General features: G+C 42.8%; 1 protein-coding gene across 1 annotated transcript; it reads left to right on the top strand.

Annotated features, from left to right (window-relative positions):
• The first annotated feature begins 5,912 nt into the window (after positions 1–5,912).
• tent5aa (terminal nucleotidyltransferase 5Aa) lies at positions 5,913–11,472 on the top strand. The gene is made up of 2 exons (XM_008277612.1): positions 5,913–7,065; positions 7,510–11,472. The coding sequence occupies exons 1-2, from the start codon at positions 6,640–6,642 to the stop codon at positions 8,287–8,289; spliced, it is 1,206 nt and encodes a 401-aa protein (XP_008275834.1). The 5' UTR covers positions 5,913–6,639; the 3' UTR covers positions 8,290–11,472.
• The last annotated feature ends 315 nt before the right edge of the window (positions 11,473–11,787 follow it).

Genomic DNA, 11,787 nt, shown 5'->3' with positions numbered 1-11,787 from the left:
AGACTTAATTGACAGCTGAGACATGTTGTTAGTGTGTAAATGGCCACACCCATGGGAGATGCAGGGTGCAATTAGGCGTGCAGTTACAGTGACACAGATTAGAAAACCACATTTAAAGGCCCTCGAGTTATAGGTGTGTCTGTTTGAAGTGGATGTCTTCCAGAGCAGCTTCAGCAGGGTCGGAGCATTCAGGTGGGGGGAGAGTCTGTCATACCATTAAAGCCCTCGAGTTAAAGGTGTGGCTGTTTGAAGTGGATGTCTTCCAGCACAGCTTCAGCAGGGTTTGAGCAGCCAGGTGGGGGAGAGTCTGTCATACCATTAAGGTGGATCCAGCGAATGCAAGTTTGCCAGAGACAAGCACATACAGTACTAAGATCACAGCCCGTCTGTAGCATCTATTAGTGGCTCAAGTGCTTTAGCAGCAGCATTCAGTTCCTTTACTATGCCTGGTACTGCCGAATGTGGGATCACAAAGACCCTTATAATAAGGAAGATTAGGTGAGATGGCCCCTCTATCTTCCTGTGAAATGGGACCCCTTCTGTAACCTACAGCTTTAATCTGTCAGAATAATTTAAAACCAAACACACCACATATGCCATCCCTTTGGGATCAAAAAGAGCTGGAACAAAGGGATCCTCTATATGCCGAAGTAACCTGCTGCTTCTCCACTCCACAGACCCCACATAACCCCATGCTACTTTTCCTTGACGGTGGAGTGATTCTCCAGCTTTTTGTCACTGGGGGTCAGAAGCAGTTTGACTGAAAATGCCTGGAAATTCCATTTCTGTCCCTGTGGCTCTGATCCACAACCAAAACTAACTCTGCCGTCAGCAGTGGGAATATCTCTCCGACAGCCGGGACAAACTAATGTGACCCTCCTGGAAATCCAGTTATCTCTGCGGAGGGAGAGGATGAGGACGAAGCAGGAGTGAGGAGACAGAGAACTGAGGAAAATGAGTGGATCTTTGTTTTCTAGTTATGTCATCGCTCATATTTTTTCAAGCAACATTGCCTCAGGAACTGCTCGCCTATATGTGAGACCGTCGTCATGCTGCAGAGTATCTGAGGACAAGGGCTTCAGATCGCATTTGACGCCCATCTTCTTTAATCTTTTCTTCTCCACGTTTCACCAGCAGCAGAAAAAAAACATTTTGACTTGTTTTGATAGTTTGAAAATGAAATGTCTGTTGTTTGACACTGTGTTCAAATCCCTTACTGTTGTCACAACACACTTTGCACACATGCCAGCTGGGATTTTTTGCATCTTTCATGTTTTATTTTATCATTCATTGTAGGTTTATTGGCTTGTTTTCTCATTTTGGCACAATGTAGCATGCAGCTCTGTTCTCTCCTCCTCTGCTGAATGCAAAGTTGGTAGAAGGTCATCAGCTTTTTCCCTTTATTGCTTCTAATGAGACAGAAATTCTAATTATTATGCTGAAGGAACCTGAATGTGAGTGTCGCTCTCTGGTTGGTATGACGCAGAGCAGAAAGTAATCCATATGTTCTACCGGTAGCTCCGTGGGTGGCTGATGGCTCAAATCTATATTGTTTGTAGGCTGAAATCAATTAGAGCTGACATGTTATAGCTAGTTACCAGCATTATCAAAAAAAATCAAATAGACAGAAAACAAAACAACACAAAACAACACAAAACAAAACACAAAAACCACGATGCCATAATGGGAAAAAAAAAAAAAATCTTTGCAGGTTCTTTTAAGGGTATATTAACATGAATACATAAACAAAATGTGATTTTTGTTTTTGTAAAAATCTGTGAAATTCACATGAGCTGCTTTTGATTGAGTTTATTCTCATTTCCCTACAGATATTGTATTTTGAAGTAACCTTTATTTAAATTTTCTACTACATCTAGTGATGAAAAATCATTTATTTTACAATGAGCTTTTTATTATGAAGTTGGAATTGTCAACTTTCACCCAGCAGGCTGGATAATTGAAGCCTAGCTCAGTGTCATGAAATACATCCAAATTCACATTATTGCAGGAAAAATAGCAGGTCTCCACACCTTTGTGGCTGCAGCCGCAAGTTAAATGATCATGCTAGCTGCTGCTGCTAGCACTGGCTCTTTATTTTTGATTGAATTTAAACTTTTCCTAGCATGCTAGCTAGCATAATAGGTAACATGTTGAGTCTTGTTTAAAGGAGAAGTTAGTTATTGTACTATAACTTTGCACCAGCCTTGGCAGCCATCTTGCAAGGCCTACCCAGAGGCAGTTATTTCAGCCTGCTGTTTCAGACTGAAGTAACTGCCTCTGTGCAGTTTAAAAAGCTCTTTCCCCACAGGTTATACTTCTCACTATGCATGAGCACAGTTTTATGACACTGCACTTGAATTAGTGCAACAACAATGATTTAGGGGGCCACAAATTCTGGCACAGATTTTTACTCAGGATTCTTTAAGTCTCAACCTTATAACGTCTCTGCACTGTATTCCACCAGCTGTTGGTTAATTCCTTGGAATTGTTGTTGCTAAAGCAGTTTGCTAACAGTTCGACTTTGGTAAGGGTTGGTGAGCCAATGAGGAGGGGGACACATTGGATTGGCTGAAAGGTGAAGGGGCCATTAGTTTTGCCGCCTCCGCTGTCATGAAAATTGTTATTATTTAATAAAAGCATAGCTTAAAAAAAAAAAAAGAAAAAACTTTGGGTAACATAAATTTAATGAAATAAAATAAATACCAGTTCATAATAAGGACTTAAACCTACAGTAGCTTTTTTGACCACATGGGTCAGCAGGAACAAGTTGTGCACAACGTGACATCTCGTCCAGCAGTTTCGGATTAATATCGTGGAGTTGTTTTTTCTGTTTTGTTCTTCTTCAGAGAAGTTGAAGCCAGACAACTAAACTATGTAGCTATTCATTGTCAATGTCACTTAAAGACGAGCAGAGCTGCAGGAGCTTCAACTCTAATGTTGCTTTTAGACTGTCATTGTTGATGGATGTTTTATCCATCCATCCATATATCCATCCATTATCTGTACACCGCTTAATCCTCACGAGGGTCACGGGGGGGCTGGAGTCTATCCCAGCTGACTCAGGGTAAAGGCAGGGGACACCCTGGACAGGTCACCAGTCTATCGCAGGGCTACACTTAGAGACAGACAACCAAGCACACTCACATTCACACCTATGGACTATTTAGAATCATCAATTAACTCTCAACATGTTTTTGAACTGTGTGAGAGGAAGCTGGAGAACCCGGAGAGAACCCATGCTGCATGGAGAGAACATGCAAACTCCTCGCAGAAAGATCCTGGGTGTTCTCAATTTTTGGGCCTCCATCCTCCATACTGGAATGTACCATCAAACCATAGTTTATCCATCCATCCATTTTCTATACACCACTTAATCCTCATTAGGGTCGCGGGGGGGCTGGAGCCTATCCCAGCCGACTTAGGGCGAAGGCAGGGGACACCCTGGACAGGTCGAACCATAGTTTATTTAAAATAAAATAAATAAATAAAAATAAGACCGCTTAACATGATCTAGGCTTTAAAAATCAGCACTGATATTTAACTTTTATACCTGCTTGGAATACTTATCTCAATTAATTAGAATTTTAAATGTCAAGTTTTAATCAAATGCCTTTTATTGACCTGTCTCATCCAGTAAAAACCCTGTCGTAAAGACTGGGTTATTTGGATATGTTATGTATCTGTAGGAATGTTTTTCAGCAGCTGAATGTCACCTGGGTTATCAGTAAAAAGAACAGAGGTCTGCTGATATTAGATACTGGATGATGATGAATGATCAAAGCTACAAGAGGAGGTTTGTTGGTCTATTCCAGCACACAGACCAAAGCTAAAGAAAAAAGCTCAAAGGCGGCGGGGATGTTGCACTTCATGGCAGATAAATCCAACTCATGCAGTCAGATAAATGACACTGGAAAACAAAACAGTTCTCCTTTGCTTTTTTCTTTTTATTGGGCTGAACTGTCCAGAAAATGTTTCATAGACCCCAGAGGCAGACTGTGTGACCGTAAAAGATTGCTTTATGAGGAAAAGAAGAAGTCTCTTCCACATACAATAGAGGCGGAAACTTTGGAAAGTTTTGTTTTTTTAAACTAAATAAACATACCCATCAGACAGGGAAAGACATTAACATCACCGGTGGGAAAAGGTGTGTATTGTTTTTGCCTTCTTGCATCCATTTAATTTTCTGACAGCATAATCTCATTCCCGTCTTTCAGTAATCTCCAACAAATTTATCATCTATTTCATGATGAATAATGAGGTGGCAAGTTGAATTTAAACAAAACATCCCATCAGCAGGCCTCTGTGTGTGCTGTATGTGTAAACCTGCTGTTTGTCTCTGACAGCGGCTTTAATTTAGCTTTGCAGAGAGTGGCTGTGGCCGTGTATGGCCATGGGACTGGGTCCAATCCATAGCAACCATGTCTCCACACCTGGGAAACCCATCGGTGTGGCTGCTTTCGATCCATTGTAACTGACTAATGGTTCCATGTACATTTCCAGATGTGGAATTCAATTTCAGAGACCTGCGTTCAACCTGTCCGACACGCCAAAGCAAAGTATGAAAACAAAACAAAAATTAGCGTTAACACATGACGTCAATGTCAGCCCTTCAAAACTAGTACTGTCTGCTTTAATATGTCCCTTTCTTCTTATTTCGAAACTCTTTGGTGATTTCGGAGCTGCTGTATTTACATCATTACAAAGCTGCACGATATGACTGTGAACTGCAATATAAGTGACTGTGCGCGTGTCCTGTCCTGCAGAGGGAGTGACGCTGTGCAGAGACAGAGCTCCTGTGTGGGAGTTAAGACAGTGCTGTAGAGTAAATGGGATAATCAGGGCGTACAAATCTGGGTGGCTGCAGTGACGCAGGGCTTTACACTGCAGTCCCTCCTCAATATGGCCCCTGCATGTCCTGAACCTACGGAACCAGGTCTTGCCCCTGCTTTCCTCTGACCCCTGACCCTCTTACCTGAACCAGGTTATGTCTGGGACTACAAATGGTATACATCTGAACAGGTGTTACTAAGATCCCATACAGAAAAAAAAAAGTATGAAGCAACCTTGTTTTAAAAGGGATACCAGGCATAAAATAACATATTACAGACCCTTCATGTAACTTTCATGACAAATTAAAGCTCTCAATGCCTGTTGTAAGGTGTATCTAAGAGGTGTGACTGCAGACCCCTGGCTGTAACCTGTTATCTGATAAGCCCCCAGGGTCTAGGGGTAACAGGTTTAGCAGATTAAAGAGAAAATATTTCCAGTCTAGAGGAACTGTTGAGGTTATCTAGGAAAGCCTAAGATGTTAAGGCTATTATAATAGCTGAACGTAGTGCTTTAATTTGACATTTAAAAGGTAATAGAGTCAGTAAGGGACTGTATTACTTTATTCCAGGACCTAAAGCAGTCCACAGAGGGCGACATGAGGACGTGAAGTGAGCTTTGTATGCAGATCAGCTCAGTCTGTATCTTATAGAGCTTTAAATACACTCTAGGAATCCGTTAATTTCCTTTTCGTGTCTTTTTCATGGTTTTATTTTTAATTTTAAAAGGAGGGATCACGACCACAATAAATATTTTCTCACTTAGTAAAAGAATTTAGGTGCATTAATCGTAATTAAGAGCAGAAATGGCTTAAGTGAATTATCCAATTGCGCGCGTCAAGGTCCTCAGATTAAACGCATTCTAAAAGTATCGTGAAGGCAGACTGGAGCTGGTTCATAAAGTAGAGTCTTAACTGTATTATCATGTTGAGCAGTGTTAGCAGCAGACTGTCAGAGGGGGCGGGGTGAAGCACAGCTGACATCTTCAGACTAACAGACCTGAGTCTTGCAGAAGGACTCTGCATGTCATGTGGGCAGGTAACGGTTAACTTCTCCACAAGTGTCAAAAATATGTTGAACTAAACAGACCCGAGGAAAGCAAGCTGGATTTCCTGAGCACACACAAGTTGCATTAACGGGATTATCTCTTGGCAGCGGGACGAGAAATTCAAATTATGTAGGAGCCGTGCGTAAAAGTCCACAACACACCTCTGAGGGGCTGATCGTCGGAGGGAGGATTGTGCCAAAGCGCGACTTGAGGAGAGAGCGTATTCATGCAAATTCATAAAATCATAGGCGTGCCTTTGGGCGATGGAGTCACAGCCGGAAAAGCAAACCCCCTCCTGGATCATCAGCGAGCTTCAAAGACTGTGATGCGCGGCGCTCGGACGCATTGACAGCACCACCGGGTCAAATGTTTTAAAGGCGCAGAGAAAGAGAAGAGAAAGTTAGGGCTCGTTCTTCTACACGGTTCTGTTCACTGGCTGCACTTTTTCCCTCAACTCAACCACCAGCTCGACTGCTGCGCCACTGTTCCGCTGGATCTCCAATCCAAAGGCTTATTGCGCAAACTGCCACGCACTGCCGTTACTAATACTATTAGCTTTGGGTTTATTTTTTTCTTATTTTTACATGTTTGCAGTCAGTTCGGAACACTTTAAATACTAAGGGCCCTGATGTGGATGAAGTTACAGCCCTCTTACTTTACAGAATTTGTGCGTAAAGACGCTGAACACTGATTTGTTCCTATTTCGAGAAAACAATTTCATTTTTTATTTTATTTTTTTTTAATTGTTGAGGACCTTTCTCCACCATGTCAGAGGACGACAGCAGTTCCACTATCAGCCTTATGTCTGAAACAGACGGTACCAACGTCAGTGTTCTCAGCTGGGAGCAAGTGCAGCGGCTGGACGCCATTCTAACCGAGACCATCCCGATCCACGGCCGGGGAAACTTCCCCACGCTGGAGATGCAGCCGCGGCAGATTGTCAAAGTAGTGCGGAGTCGGATGGAGGAGAAACAGATCCACGTCCGGGACGTTCGGTTAAACGGCTCGGCAGCCAGTCACATTCTGCACGAGGATAGTGGACTGGGCTACAAGGACCTCGACCTCATATTTTGCGCAAATATGAAAGGTGAAAGTGACTTCCAGACTGTGAAGGACATAGTTTTGGACTGCCTCCTGGATTTTTTACCCGACTGTGTGAATAAAGAGAAAATAACTCCTTTAACGTTAAAGGTACATTCACCCTGACAACTTTCTACAGTTTGTTTTCTGCTTCAGTTATTTACTTTTAGATATGTGATAAGTTTTAATTGCATTTGTGTCAATTCGGCTTAACGAGTTCACGCGCAGCTTATCATACAACAAGATTAGTTTAGTGATAGTAAATGTTGGTTTTCTGTAGTTAAGAGGATTTAGTTTAACCAATTTGGAAAGGATCCTGAGCTCAGCCATACAGGTACCATATATGTACATTCTCTGGCCTTAGATAATGTGGTCAGTAGCATTATTAACACAAAAACATGCTGCTATTATGTACACAAAGACAAAAATCATTGTTGCACAATGCAAAATTAGGCCTAACTGTGCATTTACATAGCTGTACTGAATTAGTGAATGCACTTCTAAGGATATGTACTCAATCAGCTCTTTTTCTTCCCTCTTCCCCCACACATTTAGGAGGCCTATGTGCAAAAGATGGTGAAGGTGTGCAATGACTCAGACCGCTGGAGTCTCATCTCCCTCTCTAACAACCGGGGGAAGAATGTGGAGCTGAAGTTTGTGGATTCCCTTCGGCGGCAGTTTGAGTTCAGTGTGGACTCCTTTCAGATCAAACTGGACTCCCTGCTGCTGTTCTACGAGTGCTCAGAGAACCCCATGGCCGAGACCTTCCACCCAACCATCATGGGCGAGAGTGTGTACGGAGACTTCAGCGAGGCCCTGGACCACCTACGTCACAAGGTCATCTGCACCCGGAACCCGGAGGAGATCCGAGGCGGGGGCCTCCTGAAGTACTGTCACCTCCTGGTGAGAGGTTTCCGGGCGGCGTCCGAGTCAGAGATGAAGTCCCTGCAGCGCTACATGTGCTCACGCTTCTTCATTGACTTCCCTGACATTGGTGAGCAGCAGCGCAAGCTGGAGTCCTACCTTCAAAACCACTTTGTGGGCCTTGAAGACCGCAAGTATGACTACCTGATGACCCTCCACGGAGTAGTGAATGAGAGCACAGTGTGTCTGATGGGGCACGAGAGGCGGCAGACCTTGGGGCTCATAGCCATGCTGGCAGTGCGCGTGCTTGCCGAGCAGAATGTCATCCCCAACGTGGCTAATGTTACGTGTTACTACCAACCTGCTCCTTATGTGGCAGATGGTAACTTCAGTAACTACTACATAGCACAGGTACAACCGGTGTTTGCTTGCCAGCAGCCTGCTTACTCCACCTGGCTGCCGTGTAACTGATTCAGCCCCAAAGAAAGGATGAGGAAGTGAGTCCGATTGCTTTAAACAGGAGTGAGCGGCATAGTCGCAGCCTCAAACCTGCCCAGTGCTAAACAGCTGACAGAAAAAGGAATCCTCTGTTTAATGTTTTGCATCAAAGCTTCTGTTTTTGTTCATACTTTGAGTATGAATGGTCAATCAAGAACAGTTGGCGTTCACTTCAAGTACGTATTTTAATGTGAATCTTTCACATTTCTTGAAACGCCAACATCTCTTGATTCTGCCCAGGCCAACAAGGTTTGGAAAAGACTAATTTAGGGAGCTTGGCAGCAATGGCTAAATGCAAAAGTGTGATGGCCTTGAATGCGAACAGCAGAACTGTCATTAAGGCTGTACAAGACTGATTCAATCTGTCACGAACTCATTAGCCAGCATGTTCCAGCAGCAGCAGACCACATGGCTGCATCAGTGTCCTGAAGTTGACAGCTACTCCAGGCCAGCATTCAGGGGTGTGTAGCTCTGTGACCACACACACACACACACACACACACACACACACGCACACACACACACACACGTACACGTACACACACACGTACACATGCACGCACGCATGCACGCACTCTGGGTGAAATCAGAAACCAGAGGTCTGTGTGGGGCTGAAAAATGAGCACCCTACATTCTGCTTTCCATCAGCTGAACCGAGGTGAGATGCTGTTATACTAGTTTGGGTAACAATCCGGCATCTCTGCCTTGCATTTGGATATAATTATGGTTGTTTACAGACCAAAGATTTTTTTCTTCTAACATGAAAACCCAATTTTGATGGGGGAAAAAACCAAGCAAAATATGAAGCTATTGTAATGTCTATTTGTATATGTGAACATATATGTGTTTATAAGTGCCTATTGCCTCACTGTGGGCAGAGAAAAGAATGAGCAGGCCATATGACCCCACTTTGTTTCTAGTCAGCCACACAAGACAGTAGCACCCCAGAGGCTTGTGAATGTATATGTGAACTTATGCACAGTCAGTGTTTGTGTACGTTTGGATGAAAAAGGGCACTATACGTTAGTGTGGATTTGCAGTGAAGTAGCAGTGAAAAGTGTACGATTGATTGGTCTTTGTGAGATTCACATTTTTGGTGGGGGATGTTTGGAATCTCAAAATGTTATCCTCTCTGAGTGATGCTCAAATGTCCCAAATTAATATTCAAACGATTAAACTGTAATGACAGCGGTTGATAAGCATTTTATGATCATCAGCAACAAAGACACTCACGATATTTCTTGTATATTTTGTACAGCGGTGCTTCTCTTTTTCTCATCCGAGAAAAAAAAAAAAAAGTCACAATAAGTAGATAAGAGACAGAGAGAGGAAAGACTGCATTTCAAGAGAGGGCTCGGCATGTGTGTTCCCCAAAGCTTCACCCTACAGTAGAAGGATATTTGCACAGACACCTCAGATGATGAGACACTGTTTGCTGTAGCACCCTGGCAGGGAATTCCTCAGCTGCTGTTGAAGAGCTTGAACTTAGCTTGGGTTGGGTTTGCAGACGCTCTGTTTAGGGTTCAGAAAAATGTAGTGCCAAACATTGTGGTAGCTCCGCTTGCCAGCCATAAAGTTTAATGAGGTCATTTGCTGATGTAGATGATATAGAATACAGAGAGAGAGAGAGAAAGAGAGACCGAAGAGAATACTTTAAAAAAGAAAAGTGAGAGAAAGGAAAATGCGGCGGTTAAAAGCCAGAGGGGAGAGTGAGTCGGTCTGGAGAGATGGGTGCAGCTGGTGATGGGGTTTATCTCTTTAGGGTTATCATGTTTTACTGTACAAACCGTCTGTGTTGAGGTCAGACTGATGGACAGTGTAAGCAGCATATCCCTTTTTTTTAGGGAGACCAAGACATTCTGTTATCAGCATTTGCTCTCTGTTTTAATCATCTGATTGTTAATTTAAAAAAAAAAAGGAAAAAAAAAAGTAGTGCTTGCATTCACATCAGCTTCATAAGTTACTGAGCGGCAACAACCACAGCCTGAAATTGAAGCTAACGTACCTTAAAGTGCAATAACGCTGAGAGTTGCGAGTTGCTGGCTCTTACAAAATGACTGACTCCACTATACTCCCATTCATAAAGCACATAGCTCTCCACTGAAATACAAAATAAATTAACTCCATAATTAAGCAGATCTTAAGCTTCAAAGAAAAGCATGTTTGGAGGCACAACTGTCTTGACTGAAATGATCTGGAGTGGGTTTAGGTGTCTCTCTACTCTGTTGCTTCCCATATTTGAAAGGTCCCGGCTTTAATAATAAAATGTCGACCATAAAGACAGTCTTTAGGCTTCAATTTGACCTCATTGCAAACCAGCAGGTGACTTCATTGCTTGCTACGTCCATCTTCATACCCAGTCTGTGGTTGCAGCTTATGTTTCATTTGTGAGGTTGCTTCATCGATACATATTCATGTTTTTATGCTTCATTCCACCCCCGTTTTGAAGAACTGTACTGTACATAAATATATATATGATTACATGCTTCAGCTTCGTCAGCACACTTATTTCTTGCAAACTAGACTGCAGCTTTTCCTGATGGCAGGTAGAAAATGAAAATGGTGATTTTAAGCGTAAACATGCAGGTTTGGCCCAGAGTCAGCTCAATACTGCAACAAAAAGAGAAATTCTCTCGCTGAAAAAGCATTTCTTTCTAATCCTCTGTCTCACATAATTCTGATAATTCAAAACTGCTCTATTCAATAGTTTCTTCTTCTCAATGACTGTCCACATTGATGGTATCCTTTGGATTGTGCAGGCAAGGTATTGTCGTTTTATACTCAGTGAAGTCCTAACAGCTGACTAGCTAGCTAGCTCCAGTCTGCCTGTCAGTTAGTGATCGTGCCTATCTGTTAGAGATTGTGGGTTACAGCATCGTCTTGTATGCGTTGTCTTAACTAGCTGTTTCTGTTTAAGCAGTCTTTTACAAATCAGAATTTGAAAAAGAAAGAAAAAGATCCTCGTCATGTATGTATATTTTTTATGATTGTTATTTTTATAAATGTATCTGACACTGCCGGTGTTGCAGTGCTTTTGAATCTGTGATCGGGCTTCAAAGGATATGTTCTCAATAGCTTTTTTGCTATAATATGTTATGTGTCCAATGGATCAAAAGGTTAAAGATGTTTTCCTCAATAAAATATCTGAAAACCAGATTTGTAATGTCTCTCGTTATTCATCCGTCGGCGTTTAAATCAACTTTACTGCACTGGTTTGATCCAGACAGAAAACTTCTGCCAAACATGAGAAATTACTCATTTGCCAATTAAGTTCAAATTTCTTTTTTCAGAGTGTCTCTTTTCACTGACGTGAGCCATTCAGCAGTTTTCAGATGGGTTCCCTGCTCGCTCGCTCAGAGAGGCAAATCCCTGCCATGGCCTGCCGGGCCCAACAGGCCCAGCCAGAAACTGGTCCAGAACTGGCCTGCTGCTGCCAGAAAGAGCTGTTGTTGAATGTGAGGGGATTTGCAT

Source organism: Stegastes partitus, unplaced genomic scaffold (genome assembly GCF_000690725.1).
Source record: "Stegastes partitus isolate 25-593 unplaced genomic scaffold, Stegastes_partitus-1.0.2 Scaffold103, whole genome shotgun sequence".
Taxonomy (NCBI): domain Eukaryota; kingdom Metazoa; phylum Chordata; class Actinopteri; family Pomacentridae; genus Stegastes; species Stegastes partitus.
This window is presented reverse-complemented; position numbering and strand designations above follow the sequence as displayed.

Coding starts and splice junctions, on each gene's coding strand:
- tent5aa (XM_008277612.1), top strand. CDS start 6,640: ATGTCAGAGGACGACAGCAGTTCCACTATCAGCCTTATGTCTGAAACA. Junction 7,066..7,509: donor TAACTCCTTTAACGTTAAAG/GTACATTCACCC, acceptor CCACACATTTAG/GAGGCCTATGTGCAAAAGAT.